This window comes from Vanellus vanellus (genome assembly GCF_965231255.1).
Source record: "Vanellus vanellus genome assembly, chromosome: 1".
Lineage (NCBI taxonomy): Eukaryota > Metazoa > Chordata > Aves > Charadriiformes > Charadriidae > Vanellus > Vanellus vanellus.
Genome location: NC_138905.1, coordinates 148,806,903 through 148,826,425, shown reverse-complemented (window position 1 = coordinate 148,826,425; position 19,523 = coordinate 148,806,903). Strand labels below are relative to the sequence as shown.

The 19,523-nt window shown below is 36.9% G+C and overlaps 1 protein-coding gene across 1 annotated transcript in view; it reads right to left on the bottom strand.

Moving 5' to 3' along the window:
• TMEM131 (transmembrane protein 131) overlaps positions 1-19,523 on the bottom strand; it is a 105,803-nt gene that overhangs the window by 33,295 nt on the left and 52,985 nt on the right. Inside the window, exons 6-19 of the mRNA XM_082493167.1 lie at positions 19,021-19,137; positions 18,053-18,175; positions 17,262-17,342; positions 13,471-13,621; positions 13,280-13,336; positions 12,255-12,316; positions 6,852-6,960; positions 4,811-4,919; positions 3,798-3,951; positions 3,526-3,696; positions 3,092-3,202; positions 2,871-3,005; positions 2,312-2,416; positions 895-981 (exon numbers count right to left, since the gene is read on the bottom strand). Of these exons, the coding sequence (XP_082349293.1) occupies positions 895-981; positions 2,312-2,416; positions 2,871-3,005; positions 3,092-3,202; positions 3,526-3,696; positions 3,798-3,951; positions 4,811-4,919; positions 6,852-6,960; positions 12,255-12,316; positions 13,280-13,336; positions 13,471-13,621; positions 17,262-17,342; positions 18,053-18,175; positions 19,021-19,137 (1,572 nt within the window). The remainder of the gene's footprint in view (positions 1-894; positions 982-2,311; positions 2,417-2,870; positions 3,006-3,091; positions 3,203-3,525; positions 3,697-3,797; positions 3,952-4,810; positions 4,920-6,851; positions 6,961-12,254; positions 12,317-13,279; positions 13,337-13,470; positions 13,622-17,261; positions 17,343-18,052; positions 18,176-19,020; positions 19,138-19,523) is intronic.

Here is a 19,523-nt window from a genome sequence, read left to right as displayed (position 1 = left end):
TCATCCTTTCAGAAAACTGCCATCTCTATCTCCTTTTGCTACTCCCCCTCCTCCAGTTTTCAATCTCTCTCCCTCTGATTTTCCATCATATTATGTTCCCCACTCATCAGAAAGTCAGATGAAGTTCAGACTTCAACGAATTACCAATTCCAAAGTCAATATGCCTTGACTGCCCATGCTTCTACGGTTATGCTGAATGCCAAGTGAGGAGAAAGTATTATCTGGTTAATACCTTGCTGCTTGAGTCTGTAGCCTTGAGCAAAGAAGCTGCTTTCTGCACTCACTGAATAAACACTACTGTGGGAGCAGGGATGAAAACAGCCATTACATACTTTTGCAGAGAGCTATAGACCCACACAGCTTTCTTACTTTCCTGTTCATAGACTCCACCATGTACCCTCGAGAAGATCTACTTTCAGTGTGGAAACATTACAATAATGCTTCCACAGAGATCAAGGACTTCTTACACTAAAACATCAGTTTATTAGCTGACTTTGTTGTCTTTAGTATTAGACGTCAGGAATTTGAAAAATGCATTTGTGCAATTTCATCTCTCCCTTACTCTTGGTGCTAATGCACATGAAATGGTAACAAGCACAGCTACGTTAGAGTGAAGCTGCAAAGAATCAGGCTTGGGATCATATCAGTATTCCAGGATCCCATTCAAGTGGGCAGTAGAGGAGACATAGGGGTAACTCATGCTTGTGACATATGGGGGGGGAAAAAAAACCCAAAATAGCAACAAACTGAATCTCTTGATTGATCTCTTGATGTCTTAAGCAGAATCTCTCCAGCAATTTGACATGCAACAATTCAAGACAGCAGTTTCTCTCGAAAAGGACAGATAAAAAACACCGCAAGAAAACATTTAATGCTATGACTCAACTCTCTTACCGGAAAAGAAGGTGGAAGAAAAACATGCTTTGGGGAGCAGGTCAGAGAGCCTACAGCAATCACTGCCTTCACTGGTACAGTTAAAATCTGGAGGGGGGGTAAAGACCAAGAAAGGTTCAGAAAAAAATACTCAATTTCAGCCTTTAAACGTCTCTTCCACTTATAAATTGCACAGAATAACAAAACCTTGAAATTCTACAATTAATCTAGTCTAGGTTTATATACACATTTAAAACATGGAGACATGAACTAAAGATTTCAACTCATCATCATATTCAGAAGTGTCACTCCATATTGCCAGGAAGCACACCTTTGCTCAGTCAAACTTAGCACCATTCTACATGGAACACAAAAGCACAGTTGAAATATAAGCTCTCCTATGGGGCATTACATAGGTCTTACTTGAACGGGGCTTACTTTGTTGGAAAACAGGAGGATAACATCTTTAAAGTAAATGAGTACAAGGAAAGAGGATATACTGAACTTCTCAAAAAAACATTAGAAGTCATGGTAAGACCTTGAGATAGACAGAGACTTAGAAAAAAAGAGTGTGGAAGGGATGGCAATAAGATCCTTTCTGTGTATTATCAAAGCTACCAATACAAGTAGAGTAACTTGTAAGAACAAGCAAGAAAATAAAACACTTTAGATTCTGTAACTGAAGGGTGACATACATGTATGGACATATTAAACTTAAGATCTCAGATAACTGGCAGAAATTAGGAATTTCCCATTTTCTGCAGCTTCATGAGAACCACACAACAAGCTATATCATTTCCTGACTTCATAAGCACAGTGCATCACTTTTTTTTTTTCTACATATATCACTCAAACATATTAAATACAGATTCCTTTATGTATTAGAATCTCTTCTGCAAAATAAGGCATATGAGGTTGAGAATTGATTGTTCTTTGCCTTACTAATCTTAGTGTAAGAACTCTGTTTCATCAACCATCAGTGAACTGCAATTTCTCCAAAACAACTTTCACATTGGGTTTTGACAAAAAACCCTCTGAAATTATAGCTCAATTTCAGTAACTGATAATGTACCAAAAAGCACATTGTCAGCATGTGTTATGCCAAAAGATCTATGCATTGATGCTTTGAGAGTGTGTCAAGTCATTGAAGAACCAATACCTCAAAGCATTAGGCCAGATTTGAATGGGTATTTCTGAAAGCCAGATGAAAATCATAATGAAAGCCATTCTTCATTCTTTCCGAGAAGACACAGCATAAGAAGCGTTACCATAGTTTTATGCAGGGTTAACCTGCAGAGATAACTTGACCTCCAGAGGTCCTTTCTAACCTTAGTTTCTCCGTAATATTGCAACCTGTTCACTAATACAACACTTAACTTTGCACTTTCAAATTGAACATATCATTTGGGCAACACCCATGAATATACAATAAATATACCTCATAATCTGTTGTGATTTGTACAGCTCCATCATGAATTCCTTCAAGTTCTTTCGCTATTAGTTTTACTCTAAACACAGCATAATAACCTGATGCTAGTATCACCTGTAAATGGTAGAAAAAAAAGTCATCCACTGTATTCCATTAAATGGAAAGAAATTTCACTAAAAACCATACCCAAGACCCTCTTATTCTTTAAAGCGAATCCAAATCCATCTGAAACAACTGTCAGTGGTAAAAAGAAAAATTCAAACACAGAAGTTACTAACACAAAAATTATCTATTCCTTGAGGTGATAAATTTCACTCTTCCCAGATAAATGATGAGCATCATCTGAGGGCATGGAGGTTACTGTTACTGAAGTTTCCCCTTTCAAAACGTAAGCAATCTGAACCTCTCACTGCTTCTTAAAATAAATTTTAAAAATTCTACGTTTTAGTACACTCAAATTCAGCCAAGATTAAGAATTCTTATCCTCCCTCCCCCCTGCTAAAATGAAACTACAAGAAGCTGCACAGATTTGTCTAGCTTTAAGCAATGGACTCAAAGGATTACTTACTGAAGACTGATCGGATGCACTAGCATTTTGTAGTTCATGGTGGTTTGCAATTATCGTTGTTCTGTTTCCCTTTTCGGTTGTTAGAAGTTCTATGGCCAAACCATCCCCTATAATATGCCAACTTTTTATAGCCAGCTTAAAAAGAACAAAAGGTACTGTTTTCAGTAACAACACTGATGTAAATTTTTTAAAAGGCAAACTAAAAATAAATCCATCCTTACCTCTATCGGATTGCTGTTGATGACTGCAAATAAAATGCTGGTAGCTTCTGTTGCACTCAATATGCCAAAATCTATAAATCGTTCCTCAGTTTTTGGAGGAAGTACAAAGTACTAGAAAGATTGATAAAGGTATTTAAGCATAAATTAAATATAAAATGTGGTCAAACTCTAAGCTCATTAACAGATGCATTAATAAGTCTAATACAGCACTACTGTGGCAATCTCAACATTCTACACATTTTCTATGTAAATCTAAAGGGAACAGAAAAGAAATTTTAAGCAGTAACTGAAGCTGTTAAAGGAATAAACTGGTAAAATCATTTTGAAACTAAAAAAGTCATCATCCCATAGAAGCAGAATAAAGAATTGAAAACAGTCTTATGAAGCCTGCCTCTAATTAGACTAAAGCAGCTAAAAAAAAGGAAAATACTTACATCTAAAAATCCTGTGTATGCTCGGACAGGTAGGTGAAATTTAGAAGCATTGGTGATAAGTAAAATATTATTATCTATATGAACAGATGACGTGGAAGGCATAAAATGAAGTGTAAAAATATATCTGGATTCATTAGGCGGAATTAAGACTGGTTTACTGAAGTTCTGGACCTAGGTCAGTGAACAATGAAGATCGATGTTACAATTTAATAAAGTGCAGCACTTTTAAATGTTTACTATTAGGTAAAAACGTTTGCTGTAATGGGGCTTACTTTAAACATTGGTTTAGCTTCTTCTGGTAACACAACATCATGTATAAGGACTGCAAAACTGAATGTGTTTGTTAGATAGATCAGTCTTTCCACAGAATCAGCAGCACTGTCACGGATGTGAAAGAGTGTGGCAGCATGATCAAATCCTAAATATCTATTAAAGAAAACAGTATGAGAAAAATAAAGACTCTCCTTGAACATAGTGTTTTTCTTACACAAAAGACTAGAATTCATTCAATCTAACAGCAAAAAAGGTACACACCCCACTGCATGCAGAAACTTTACTATTAGCACTACAGGAACACTGATAAAGTAATTCAAACAAGGTAAGAAAATATGTGAATCGGCATACTAGGAGGACTAAAAGGAAGTGCTGAAGTATTAAGGTAGTTTGCAAATCATGCATATTCCTTATTAACCAAATCAGGCGTCCGCAGCACAAAAGTTCTGATAGGTAAGATTTAGTTTGGTTGCCTTTAAAATACTCTGTCAATTCTGTTGATAAAGTAGCACCTTATTTTAACAATTATTTTAGAGTCAACTTAGCCATACTTTGTAAATAAATAACAAAAAATGAGGAAACACTGACAGTCGTTCCAAAATTTTGCTTAAAACCAAAAATATTTCCTCTACCTTTACTTCATATAGTGATAGAACAGCAAATGCAAAACTGGAAAAGAATTCCAACACTGCATTTTTAAAACCTCTCACCTGCAGCCTTCAACTGCTCTGAAAAACAACTCACTTGGGTCACTTGAACCCCAACCTTGAAACCAGATTTATGCATTACTAAGACTACCTCATCTACTAGTGTAAAACCAGAAAAAAAAAAAAAAAAAAAAAAAAAAAAAAAATCAAACAAGTAACTGTAGTTCCAAATGAGCTCCAGATTCAGAAAACTTGGGCACAACCCCTTTATATCCCATCTCCCCCTAAAAAAGCTAAATTCCCTGCTACATCACCTAATTTACAGCATTTAGATTTTGAGCTATGTTCAGTTACTGTAAGCTTACCCATCCAACACTTCTGCTTGATACGGTATTTCAAGTTTGGAGTAGCTCTTCTCTTTTGCTTTAACAGTTATTTTCCCAGATGACTGTGATGCTTTTTTTGCTTTTGATGCTGTACACACAAGAATATCAGTAGTTTGTTAAAGCAGACAAAAAAAAGATTCATTAGGTTAGACTAGCATGAGTGGAAGAATAAAAGCACAGAGCTAGCCCAGAAATGAAGTATCACAGAAGAGAAAAATGGATCTCAAGGAAAGGAAATTTCAATAAGCAACGGACATGGAATAAGTCTAGGAAGTATGAGTTCTGAATTCCTCCCCCTTAACACCAGTTAGTTGACCTGCCTGAGTTAGTAAGCTTATCTATGATAGAGAAGCCTGGTTGTTCCTGTCAAACAAATAACTTGGACATGTCCAGGGGATAATTCAGATCCCAGTGAGCCGAGTTCCGCACTTAAGAGTATGGAATACACCTATCCCTCCACTAGCAGACCAGAAACTTGAGGTGGCTGGGCTCCTCACTTGGAACTACAAGTGGCACAGTACTTTGGGCCAGGAAGGCAGCAACATTTCAATAACGAAGAATCAAATACATGCTAAACTTTACAGAAAAAGAACCAGAATCCATGTCAGAACCCAAACCACACAAGCTCCAAGAATGATGCTCACAGGCCTGCTCCAAGATCACAGAACAAGTAATGTCAGCCTGGAAGCAATATCACTAGAAAAGTCAAGGGATTCAAATACTAGTTCGGAGAAGCCACCAGCCCCCTAAAGCACCTGCATATACTAGGACAGCTGAAACAGCAAATATTTAGGGCTGGCTGCTTCACTGAAAAGAACTCACCAAGTCAGTCCCTTAAACACAATAAGCAGTTTGACTGGGTATTTCTCCCCAACTACTATTCCTTCCAAGATCTACCATATGTTAGTCAGTAGGTCCTTATATAACAATTCCCTCCAGCTTCAAATTCTGAACATATTACCACATCAGGTTGACAGAGTTCAGCTATTTCAGAATTTATTTATAGGTTAAAACAGACTTTACTCATCTTACAAACCATACTGTTAAATATCTAAAGTGTTAATCAATAAATAACAGTAATTAAAATCAATCCTCTCCTCTCTATTCATACAACTTCTAAAATTATGTCTACCTGAAATGAAGAACATTGCATCTCTAAACTTCCATTTTTAAGAAAAAAAAAAAAAACAACAAAAACTACAGCACCAACCAGTATCTTAAAGCAATAACATCTCAGTAGGTCAACAGCATTCTGAGAGTTGATTAAAATCTCTATAAAAATGGAGATGCCTTTCTACAAAATGTCAGCATAGTATTTAGTCACACTACGTAGGAGAAAAATGACCCAACAGTTCCTTCATAAAGATAGAAGTGAAAGTCAGTATCAGTATACATAACATATCTTTGTAGTAAAGGTATCAGTAAAAGGTTTTTCCACCTTCACCTCCCTTTTTCTTTAATATGAATTCAAGATAGCACATTAAAATAAGCCAACATTCAGAGTAAGGTTCTCAAGAGCATAACAGAGCCCCATTTCCACGGGCATTCCAACATAAAATGTAATTTTTTTAGAAATAAGATTTGGATTCTTTCTTAAACTTTGGAAGGATCAAAAGGCAATCCAAGGGATATACTCTCCTTTAATATACATTACTGTGAGGAACATATCCTGGTTTGTTAGGATTTCTCAAAAACAATGCATATTTAGACTAAGAATACATTTTAAATAATCAGTGCCTTAACATGAGAATACTGCTTACGTTTAATAGAAAAATTAAGAATTCCTTCTCTTCTCACCAGTATTTATCAGTCTAAGTTACCTGCTGATTATGATCAGAGACACTCCCTTCAGAAATAACTTAAGTCAGAAGAACTGTAAGCCTTTTCCATGTAGGAAAAATCCATTTCCTTCTCAAAATTACAAATAACATTTTGTTAAGAGAATGAAAATATTTCATGAAGTTTCAGCAAGTTTTAAGAAGCACTTGACAAGTTCTAAGAAGAGAGGAGCAGTACTTACCATCGAAGCTAATACTTGCAACTTTGGTATATTTACTTTCAGAGGCTTTTAACGTAACTGGCTTGAAATGTACTGTTATAGCTTCGTTCTGTGGTGTAGGTCTAACACTCTGCAAACAATCAAAACATGAAGCATCTGTAAATTAATCATTGTTAACACACTGTATAGCCTTCACGTAACCTTCAAAGTGATACAACTGCAACTAGTTTTGGCTGAGTTCTTACAGGTCTCTTTCCTATAACAAAGCAGCATTATAAGAGACTTTAGAATTTTTTTCAGGTCCTCCAAATTACTCAGGCAGTATGCAGGAAAGTGGGCAATAGAGAGCTCTCCTTGAGAGAGTTGGATGAAGTGACAGTATGACCAGAAACATGTTAATAAAATAGAAAACAAGTTTATTTAAATTAAGATTATTTTTTTTTTTTATTCTCAATGCTGCAGGGTTACAATAGCTAGACTATTTGTTTCTGGTGCACTCATTAACAAAGCTGTTAACTGACTTGTGTAATCACTGGTGACGATACAGACATCTACCTTGTCTCTGATCCCATGCTAAATCTGCAGAGATGACACAGGAAAAAAAAAAAAACTGTATAGAGAATGGTTTTGTAAATCTAAGACGACACTCATTTCATACCAACATTTTACAGGATCACCTTTTGTATCTGAGAATTACTGTTTCAAGCTAAATGGAAAAGGTAAATCGGGCATTACTGGAATAGCAATTGTGTCAGTTATTAGCCAGAGCTGATTTGTAGACATATTCATTGCTATGCAGCAGGATTATGGACTCCATGTCAACATCTGAAGACTCTATAAAGATTGCTAGCAAACTCTTTAACTAGATGCCATGGAGAGAAACTGGGCATGGAGCATTTAAATGCTCTTATTCTTGTTTTGCCTAAAATGAGGATAGCTGCCATGATTCCTCCTCCTCAGCTGTCTCCTCCTGCTGTAAGAGCAGCTCAGCTGCTCGTGTAGCAGCTGTTAAGCTACTGCAAATTACAGGATGCTGTATTAAGGAAGCTGAAATGAGTGCTGGTTTACCTTATGCTGGGCTGCAGAGGCTTAGCACCTGCTTCACAAGCAACTGAGTCTTTCTTGGTCAGAGAGGAACACGGCAGACAGCTAGCTGTATGAACCAATTACAGTTTTTACAAGCTAAGCTGTCCTTGATTGTGAATTAAAGCTATAAAATCATGCATACATAACTGAGTTCTGCAGACCATGTGATCCTTAGAGGAAAAAAGCAGCACTGCTCCTGCAGCTAATGAGCATTCTCTGTTAATTCAACTAGAAGTTTTGTATTTTGGATTTATAATACTGACCCTTATCAACCATCTGCATACACGTGATGCAGATATTTGCTATTTCTTCTCACAAGTCAATTCATAATTATTACAATTTTCTTCTAATGAAATCCATACTACAAAACTGAGATCTTGAAATGTCTTTAAAAAAAGACCTCTTAAAGCAGACAAAACCAAAGCTGTAATCAAGTTGACAACTTCTGCATGGCAGAAAGGCTACCCATTTCTAGTAGCTCTTTTCATGCAAAAGGATGTTTTTTAATTATTAAAGTTTGAAATGATGCTGATTTCATTTAGTAAATCAAATCAGAGTTATTCAAAAGGACAGCCAGTTGCCAGAAAAATGGCAGGTTTCAGAGGTGCATCTTTTAAACCTCAAGTGTAACCAACCTAGGTGTATTTACTCAAATTGTCTACAGCTAATGATTTTAGTTAAGAAAGGAATTTAGCACTGTTTTGTTGAAAATTTCTTAACTACACCATGGACATTTTTCATTTATTGTTGGATACATGGTCTAAAAGAAAACACAGAATTAAAACAACTAAAGGAAAAAGAAACAGCCTAAGAATCCTTTCAACTTCACTTTCCTCAAATTTTAACCTGTTTCAAATAAAGGACAAGCAGAACTTGTCCTGAGGTGTGCCTTAAGAATCATCAAACATGGACAGGCCATGAGAATACATGCAAAACTAGTTCTATCAAGAATCTAATAACACCAATTTTCTCAGAAAAATTTCCTAGCAGCAACTTCCATGGGGAAGAAGAATTTAAAACAGACATGCTTCAGTAACACACGGCTCTCCCATGGAATGCCCCAGCGAAGATTCCTGACCCTACTGTATGACGATACATTCAATATTTAGCATAAGTAGTAGTGTAAGAGCAGAAAATGAGGACCTTAAACGTTCTAGAGAACACAGAGGGAGGAGAAGGCTTTGTGCTATTGCAGTAGTTATTGGGAAAGACTTCAAAGGTTTAAGAACTACACCTATTCTATCTAACAAACTAAAGAGAAGAGTATGGGTTGAAACACTGGAACATGTTCATCCCTACCGTTTACCTGTCAGCAGGTTCCCAAACGTAGTTTTTGCCTTGTCCACCTAGCACATTGCTCTAAAACTGAGCAGGCTGTAGACTTTTGCTTACAGAGGGTGAAGACACAGCTACCCTGCTGCAAGAGGAAAAAGCCCTGTGGCTACATGCGGCAGACTAAGGCTGGTTCCATTAGTGTCAGAACCACCTCTGTACTGTTTTAGTTGCTTTAACAGACACAATTATTTTGTCAGTAATAATGTGGCCTTCAGTTTGAACAGGGACACACCTAACTAACTGAAGTTCCATTTCACCATAAAGCACCATCCGGAACAGCCATGGAATAAACTACCACTAGATTTTAATCCTTTAAGGTAATTTTCCCTTGGTAACTTTGAGTCGTGTACACACAAATGCGCAGATAAGAGAACATAACACAGAAGTAAACTACTTCTTGCAGGTTGATAAGAAAAAAAAAAAATCTACTCTAAAGTATGTGAACTGTGACAGAAGTAAGTAAATACTTTCTTATATAAACACTTTTATTTTCAAACTGATAGAACTCAGCTTCAGTACACAGCTGTCCTGAAGTTCCTGGTTCTTCATGCATCACACATGATCAAGAGTTCAAATTTTAAAGTGCACCTTTGCTTTTAGCAATCAAATGAGCTTAAGCTGCCTTAAGGAAATATAAAATTTTCATTCTAGAGAAGGGATAAAAGAAAATGTAGATTCATTAATCTACATTTACTAGATTTTTCACAGCATGGCTTAATTGTTGCAACATGACAACAGTTCTTCCAGTCATGAAATAAACATGATTCTCCCTAATAATGGAGAAATTCCTACAAAATGTAATTAAGGAAGTTTTTGTGAAGAGTTTTAGAACTCAAAAAAGAAAGTCAAGTGACTTGCTCTTATTTTCCTCAACCAATTTGTTGGACCACAGCATGACTAAGTACTTAAAGGCAGAACAACTACAACTGTGGCAACAGTATTAGTGGTCTGTCATACACAGATGACCTGAAGATATTTAGTTCCTCCAGCACCCAGCTTAAATATATGCTAAATATAGCCTTGGCCTTTTCTTCTGACATTAAGATGAAATTTGCCACAGAGCTCTGTCTCACTGCTTTTAAACCCTAGCTCTAAAGGGTCAGAAACTTATTTCTCAAGCTCTCCTAGAAGCAAGCTATTCACCAGGTTCTTCCAAAAATTCTTTATTCTTGCTTAACACTCTGAAATTCCTTGATTGGCACAGCAGAAATTCACACAGTGCTTCAAATGCTCAAAAGGTTACAAACTTCACAACAAAGCTGTGCCTTAATATGAAGAACAACTGACTTGATGTGCCTTACGTGACACACCGAAAAATACATCACATCTGGACCTATGTGGTAACTTTATCATTGCAAAAGTGAGTCCTAAAAGCTTTAAGATTACCAAATTCACTGCTTTGATACTCTGAACAAGAATAATTCATCTGGAAAAGTTCTGTCATGACATGTACAACGGTTATCAAATCATAGCCTTCCATTAGGCCGCAGACTATGGTCTGTAGTCTACAGTCCAAAGACCATAGCTTATAAAACATGGGTAGGTTTTTTTTAATGGAGGAATATGAATTAGGTACTACATTATCAGATATTAGAAATGATACTGACGGTTTGAATATTTTGTTATTTGCATTGTAGTCAGGAAGTATATTATACATATTAAAAAAAAAAAAACACAAAAAACTGTCCCTATGCCAAAAACCTGGCAAATCTAGGAAGATGGACATGATGTAAGACAGCAGACATAGCTGGAATAATAATTTAATACATTTACCAACCCTCCGATTGTAAAAATCATATACAGGTCTTTTTTTAAATAAAAACCCTCCAAGGAAGCTGGCTGCTTATAGCTTACAAGACCATGAGGGACCTTATAGGATCATCTGACCTCATTAATGCAATAAGCATTAGGACTTCGATGAATTAAATTGTCTGCGCTATACTGCAAGTTTCTCTTGACTTGAAAATTATTAGCGAACAACTTAACAAGCTCTGCAATGGACTATTACCACAGTGTAAAGTTATCCTTGTTACTAAAAATGTGTTCTGTCTCTAGTTTAAATTAATCTAGCCTCAGTTTCCAGTATCTTATTTTAAGTTTTTGTTAGACCTCTACTATTAAAATACTATTCCCTACAGTTACAGCTCTAAGCTTTAAAAACACAGAAATGCTCTCCAAGAGCTCAGTAAGAAACCTTTGCCAATCCTTCAGTCATTCTTCTGGCTCCTCTGGTTTCTTTTCAACACTTCAACACTTTTTGAAATGCACTGGGACAAGGTATAGCTAGCTATACAACTAAATCTGGAAAACAAGGAAGACAGGAAGGGGAGAAGGAAGAAGTGAGAAAAATAGTGGGCAATAAGAAAAATTACACAGGAAAAAGGTATGAATGAACAAAGGCAGACTACCGGCTTAGCGCCAAAATTCTGTAATAAAAATAGAAAGTAGAAAATCCAAAACCTAGAATTCTGAAGCTGGCTGCGCTTTAGGTGCAGCTGCAGTGATCTCACTGGAAAGGGCTCTAGAGTGTTTGCAGGCTTTTTTCCTATTTCAAAGCTACAAAGCAGATAACCTCAAGAAAACAAGGGTCACTTTACAGTCTGCTCTTGAAAGCTACTCTTCGCTCATCTTAAAAGATTATGTTGGACAACCACTTTATACACTCTCATGGAGTGTGTGATGAGGACAAAGAATCCCATAGACTCTGCATTAATCTCTTGTTCACTGAATGGGAGTTACTCTTCGCAAGTATAAAAGCTTCCAGAGGCTCAGATATTGCAGGCGCAGCCTATAAACGCTGAAACAGCCCTTCAAAGAAGGCTATGAAGCAAATGAATTTTACCATGCGTACAGATTATTTGTCTTACTATTAAGTTACATTTTCAGTCACACATCACCTAGCTTCTAATTTTGAACACTACATGGTAAACCTGTGAATGATCAATTTTTATGAGAAAGAAAACCCAAGTAGAAAGTTTCAAATTGAAAGGAAATAAAACTTACTGTAATTGGCACATCTTTTGTTCCTGAATTTAATAAATGCAGATTTAAAATTTTTGGCAGATCTGTTAAAGAACAAAAAACACACCTGGCTATTAGGCTATTTTAACATAAGAACCTTATACAAAGTCATCTGCACTAGCTGGTTTCTCATATAAATCCACTGTCGTTCAGAGTTAAGAAAGTTAGACTAACATGACAGTATAGCCAGTCAAAACAGCTACTCCCAAGAATCTGACACACTTAAAAACTGCATTTTTGTGTATTAGTAGGTATTGCATGCTTCAGCTAACCACTCGTATTTCCAACACATTAAGGAATGAACAGGCTAGAATACTACAATGAATGATTTTGCCAGATGCACCAATATTCAGCAGAAACTAATCTTATTCAAAAATCTTTACATGTCAAGTAAGTTGCAAGGAAAAGTACTTTAGAAGCTACCTTTTTTTAGTGGAAAGAAGATATATACTGTTATTCTTCAGTAATGAGTCCCTTTCACAATTTCAAAAGATACCTTCAGTTTTACTACTTTCTGCCGCATATTTTTTATTTCACTAAACAATATTAATTTAAAATGTAAAATGTTCGGCTCAGATGTGTAAGCTGCACTTCAAAAAGAGAGATCATATCATAAGTAACAAATTTGACTAAGTTTGCACTTTCACTATTCCCTGTGTCTGAAAATTATTAATACTTATACAGATGTAAAGCCATCTTTCAAAACAGGTTCACAAGTTAAGTAAACTGACAACTGGTTTTCAGACTAAGCCATGTGCAACTGTGTAAGACTAATGTTATTACTACACTTAGAACTGGATGTGCAAACTACTGTTTGCTTGTACACATCTCGGGTATACTTGCAGGTGAATAGATTTGTGCACTGCTATAACACGTTATTCTGCTTTTGAAACTCTGGCATTTAAAAAGCATCATTCCATAAGCAATCCTGAATAGTACAAAGATAACTGGGCTTTCCCCTCCCCACCATACTACTCACAAATACTGAGACCTGGAGTATAGCTTACCTTGTGTTCGTAGCGTACCAAAATCTAGCATTTCTGTTGATGAATAGATTCCTGGAGCTTTAAGAAAAAAAAAAAAAAAAAAAAAAAAAAAAGAGAGAGAGAAGTTACCGTTTTCTTGTAATACTAAAAGTTAATTAAGCTGAATAACTTAAAAAAAACCACAACAACAAAACAACCACTTTTCTACAAACCTGTTGTAACTTCTACTTCAACAGGGAGAATGATAAATTCTGTGTTGTCTGAGGCATTTGTTTTTATTCTAATGAAGGCTGTATGATTATCTGCTTCTCTTGAAGAAAAGCTGGCTCTCATCACTCCTTTTGTTTCATAGGGAGGTATTTCCTGATAAACAATCAAAGCACATCTATGAAAGTGCAGTAATTACAAAAAAGGATGCCACACCAAAAAATTACAACAGAAGCATTAAGTATAATTGCATTAAGACAAAAAGCTGCAACAGCAGTAAGAGATAGGCTGCATGTTATTAAAGTTACCATTAAATTTAGTAAGGATAGCTGTAATCATCTAATATGACACTGATTAAAAATAGGTATATGCAAGAGGCCTTTCACGTCTGATTTGATTAAGTTTTATGTACTAAAATTGTGGTAAAAAGACAGTAGACTAAACTGACATAATCTACCAAAAAGCAAAGTCTATTCATAAAAATGTTATTGAGTGCAGTAACATCAAATTTTGTATATTCTAATTGTTTTTTCTCCAAAGCAGACACAAGGCATACAGTTTCAGTGCTAAACACAAATTGAAATTGCGCAGAACTGCAAATAAATATGGCAGAAAGTAGGAATTTTTGATGAGAAGTCCTTGCATCAGTTGATGTTTCAGTTCACCGCTTCTATCTTCGGTGTTTTTGATGAAGGAGACTGGACAGGACGTAATGCGTATAGGTATGGATTGTCTTATACACCTGCTCTCTGCTTTCTGCAGTACAAACCAATCCATTCTGAAGGTCAAGCCGTATTTTCCACAGCACAATCATAGAACCATAGAAGTGTTAGAGTTGAAAGGGACCAGATCACCTAGTTCCAACCTCCCTGCTATAGGCAGGGACACCTTCCACTAGACCAGGTTGCTCAAAGCCCCATCCAACCTGGCCTTGAACACTTCCAGGGGTGGGGCATCCACAACATCTCTGGGCTACCTTGCCAGTGCCTCACTACCCTGACAGTAAAGAATTTCTTCCCGATATCTAACCTAAATCCACCCTCTTTCAGTTTAAAACCGTTACGCCTCATCTTATCACTACAATCCTGGATAAAGAGTCCCTCTCCACCTTTTTTGTAGGCCCCATTTAAGTACTGAAAGGCTGTGGCTATAAGGTCTCCCCGGAGCCTCCTCTTCTCCAGGCTGGAACAACCCCAACTCTCTCCGCCTGTCTTCATATGACCCTCTGATCATCTTTGTGGCTCTCCTCTGCGCTTGCTCCAACAGGTCCATGTCCTTCTTATGTTGGGGGCTCCAGAGCTGGATGCTCTCGTGAGACCCCACCGGGAGTACTGCAAAGTAGATGGGCAGAATCACCTCTCAACCTGCTGCCCACGCTGCTTTTCATGCAGCCCAGGACGCAGCCAGCTTTCTGGGCTGCAAACGCACACTGCTGACTCATGTTGAGCTTTTCACCCACCAACACCCCCAAGTCCTTCTCCTCAGGGCTGCTCTTGATCCATTCCCTGCCCAGCCTGTATTTGTGCTTGGGATTGCCCTGACTCACATGCAGGACCTTGCACTTGGCCTGGTTGAACATCATGAGGTTTGCACAGGCCCACCTCTCCAGCCTGTGCAGGTCACTCTGGATGATATCCCTTCCCTCCAGTGTGTTGACCACTCCACACAGGTTGGTGTAGTCAGCAAACTTGCTGAGGGTGCACTCAATCCCAACATCCATGTTGCCAACAAAGTTGTTAAATAGTACTGGTCCCAGTACTGACCCCTGAGGAATGCCTCTCATCACTGGTCTCCACTTGGATATCAAGCTGTTGAGCGCAACTCTTTGAGCGTGGCCATCCATCCAAAACCTTATCCACCCAATGGTCCACCCATCAAATCCATGTCTCTCCAACTTAGAGACCAGAATGTCATGTTGGGACAGTGTCAAATGCCTTACACAAATTTACATAGATGGTGTCACTTGCTCTTCTCTTATCCACCAATGCTGTAACGCCATCATAAAAGGCCACCAAATTTGTCAGGCATGATTTGCCCTTAGTAAAGCTATGTTGGCTGTCACCAATCACCTCCTTTTCCACGTGCTTTAGCATAGTTTCCAGGAGGATCTGCTCCATGATCTTGCTGGGCAGAGAAGTGAGACTGACCGGCCTGTAGACCCCCAACTCTTCCTTTCTTTCATTTTTAAAAATGGGGGTTACATTTCCCCTTTTTCAGTCACCAGGAACTTCACCAGACTGCCATGACTTCTCAAATATGATGGATAGTCATGATAAGTTCTCTTATGACCTGCTGATTAATCTCATCAGGTCTCATGGACTTGTGCACCTTCAGGTTCCTCAGATGGTCCTACAGTGACTGTAGATGTGTTCTTTGAAAACTGCTGAATATCAAAGTAAGTAGTTTCAACATCTACTACTTGGTGAGTCTCTAAACTAAGAAGCTTTCAAGTTCTTTTTTTCACATTTATTCACAGACCTAAGATAATGCAGCTGTTCATTAATGTTCCAAATGATGTGATTTCACTCTTCCATATGTGTAACTAGGGATTGGTGACAAATCATAACAAATTCATTTTTTTAAATGAATACACGTATTGAAATGGACCTTTATTTTTTTTTTAAATTGTATTTAAAAAAAAAATAATCCATTTTAATGTTTACATCTAACCCTCAGCATCTGTTTACTCTTTCCACTGCATTTTTTAAAATGCTTGTGATCTGTTTTCACAGTCACTTCCTTGCAACTTTTGTATCTAAAACTAGGATACTGCCATTCTCATGGACTTTCTCCAGAAAAGCCAGGAATCAAGTTTTGTGTGGTCCTTCCTAGCTTACTTTGAGATATCCTGGCTTTACTCATTCCAACAGATGTAACTGTCAGTGACTGTAATGATACACTTGAGCAAGAGACAAGTTTTGGAGCCCAACAACTTTAAAGTCTCTCCCAGACAAAAACCAGTCATCTAAAGAAGGAATAATTCTAATTAAAGAGGAAAACAGGTTTGTATCTAATTGGACATGACCAATAATGTGATATACAGCAGGGAGCCAATACGCTACCTTCAGGATGCTTCTAAAATATATTTCACTAAAGGCTATCAGTATGTATTACTTCAAAATTACATTAAGGGAAGAATGCAACAAAACAGATTTATCGGGCCAGACCGTGAGTCCACCCAACCCACTACCTTGTTTCCAGCAGCAGACATGAAGAGCAAAGAGTAACTGCAGGGCATACATGTACGATTATTTTCCAGAACAGTTTCCAGCCACTCTTGACTCATGCTCTAGGGTTTTATTGCAGCTAGACACTCTGCTGTTTTATTTAGTACTCCTTAGTAGATTCAGCTTCCCTAAGTTCGTTCAGCTGCTTTTTCAATCCAAGTATGCACTCATAGTGGTTTGCAGGAAGGACTTTCTCAGTTTAAAAAATAACAACAAGAAAATCTGTATGTTTTCCCTGTGGGTTAGCTCCAGCTCACAGGCCATCAGAAGGACTACATTGTCCTGAATCCTTAGGTAGGTGTAATTCATTCTACTGGTAATCACCTTATTCCTCTCATTTCAAAAAAAAGCACAGCTCAATACAGATGGCTTCTTTTAATTAAACCTTTCATTCAATTCCTATTACCATACAATTAACATACCCTGTTATCATTTCCATTTTTATGGGATATTTTTAATGATTACATGACAAAAAACAAAGTCGGTTAAAAAAAAACCAAACTAAAATCATATCAAAATAAAACCTCCCCAAACAAGTACAATCAACACTGCAAGATATAACTACTCACCCATAGCTTCCTCGTACCTCCTTGCTGACCTGTTGGAAGCTCTAAATGGAGATCACCTCCACTGGAATACATTTCTACCACCTGAAGTGGATAACAGGAAAATGTTAGCACTCAACTTTAAGGGGATCTTGTTTTAGTTATCAGGTATTATAAGGTGCAATGGCACAGGTTAACAACTACGTGACCATTGGAGTTTCTTATAAATTCACATTTAATGACGATATAGCCATCTGCTAGTACTACACTTTGTGCTTTTTGTACCATTTCAGTTTGTGGATCACTTAACAGAATCAGATCATGTTTATCAGAGGACTATTCATTTACTTGTTTGGTCAGGTATAAACATCAGTCCTGCCTTAACATAAGAACACTTGCCAACGTTACATACTAGGGTACACTGTAAAGACACCTTATGCTGTGCAAAACAAGAAGGAGGAAGCCAAGAGGCACACTGGGATTAAAAGCACAAGATCTATTTTACTTTGTTAACTGGTAATTAAGAAAAATATGGAAGTAAAGTTTAAAATGGTCATAATTACTGCAAAATAAAGAGTTAAAAAAGGAAATTTCACAGTAAAACCTCAATTCATCATATTAAGAGATCTGTGAGCATAATCTACAATTTCTAGAACCAATTTGCATTTAAACAGAAAAACATTTATATAGTATGAAAGACTTGGCCTCAAATAGCTTTAAAGTTCAAACAGAATTTTAAGAAGTACCAAAATAAACAAATTTTCAGTTTAATATCAAACTCAGATGAACATTTCATGGTTTTCTCTTAGGCTCACCTGCAAAGGTTCACTGTGAGGGTTATGTATATTTATTATAGGAGAAAAACTGCTATTTACAGGAACTCGTGCCCCAATAAATGGGCGCAATCTATAGGGGTTCAGTACTCCAATGCCAAACACCTGGTTCAGAAAAAGAAAAACAAGCTTAAGTAGCTGTATGTAATGGTTGCAAAGCCAATTTTAGCAATCTACCAAGTACTCTTTTCAATTAATTTTATAGTATATTTCTAACCAAACATTTAAAACCAGTATCATGCTAAAGCACTGAAATAAAGAAACTGGTTTAGTTTGCAGCTAAAGGGTATTTCTCATTGCTACTACTTACTTACACTGACATATTTAGAACATAGGAAGTCAAAATGCCATCTTTTTTTCTGATAATCTGTAACACTAGATACCAGCTAAAGGTTAAAAAGATGTGAAATACCCTTTAATCATACCATTATGAAACAGATATGAAACATATGGGAAGTGTTTTTCTTGTTGTTTTCAAAACATTGTCATGGTAAGACTCTTATTCTTTCAAGAAGAGGATTTCTCTCACTTTTCAGACTCTCTCATCTGTCTGGTTTATCTTTCTGAATCTCAAGTGAACAATTTTTTGCCAGCTTAATGAATAACATTGTCTTGTGACTGGATCAGGTGAGTACAGAGCCAAAGAACAATCTAGATCACTGCAATGAGCCACTAATATAACACACAAAAAAGCTGTTGGGAGGATTTTAAACCCCACATAATTTCATCGACCTGGCTTATAGTACTGCCCTACAAATATTTACAATGGTATACCTCTGTGTTACAACAAACAGCAGGGATGGAAACTACTTCAACTAGGCTGATAAAAAAAAAAAAAACACCACCACCACTACCGTGCAAATATCTGTGGATGATGAAGCATGCCATAATAGATACTTCTCTGGTTGACTGACACTTCACAAGTTCTTCTGAAAGACTAATTCTCTTACCTGATAAGTAAATACCCCATGATTAGAAGTGTTAATAAATAAAGTGTTCTCTACGTTTCCCACTACTCTTGCGAGGAAAACGACATCAAAGGACGTATTCCCTCCTGGAAGAATTTTCTGGAAAATAAAAATGAGCAAGCAGAGGAATAAGCACAACTGTTTATTGAAGACATTCCACTCTGCAGATGAACAATACTTTTTGTGCTACAGAAGATCTCCTTGTGTTCTTTATGGAAAACTGAAGTTAGAAAGTCTCCTGCAGATTTGGAAAAAAAAAAGTGTAGAAGTTTTAGACAAATAAAAATGTGTAAAAAAAATTAATAAAAATACCAGTATTTTAGACCTATTACCTAGTGCAGGATCATATTTAATTGAATTTTTATGTTGAATTCTGAACACGAGAGTTCAACTTATCACAGAAATATTTTGGACTGCCAGTTTACAGAATATTGGAGAAAGGCAAATACTACAAGATTTCCATAAGTGAGAAAGATTGCTTATAG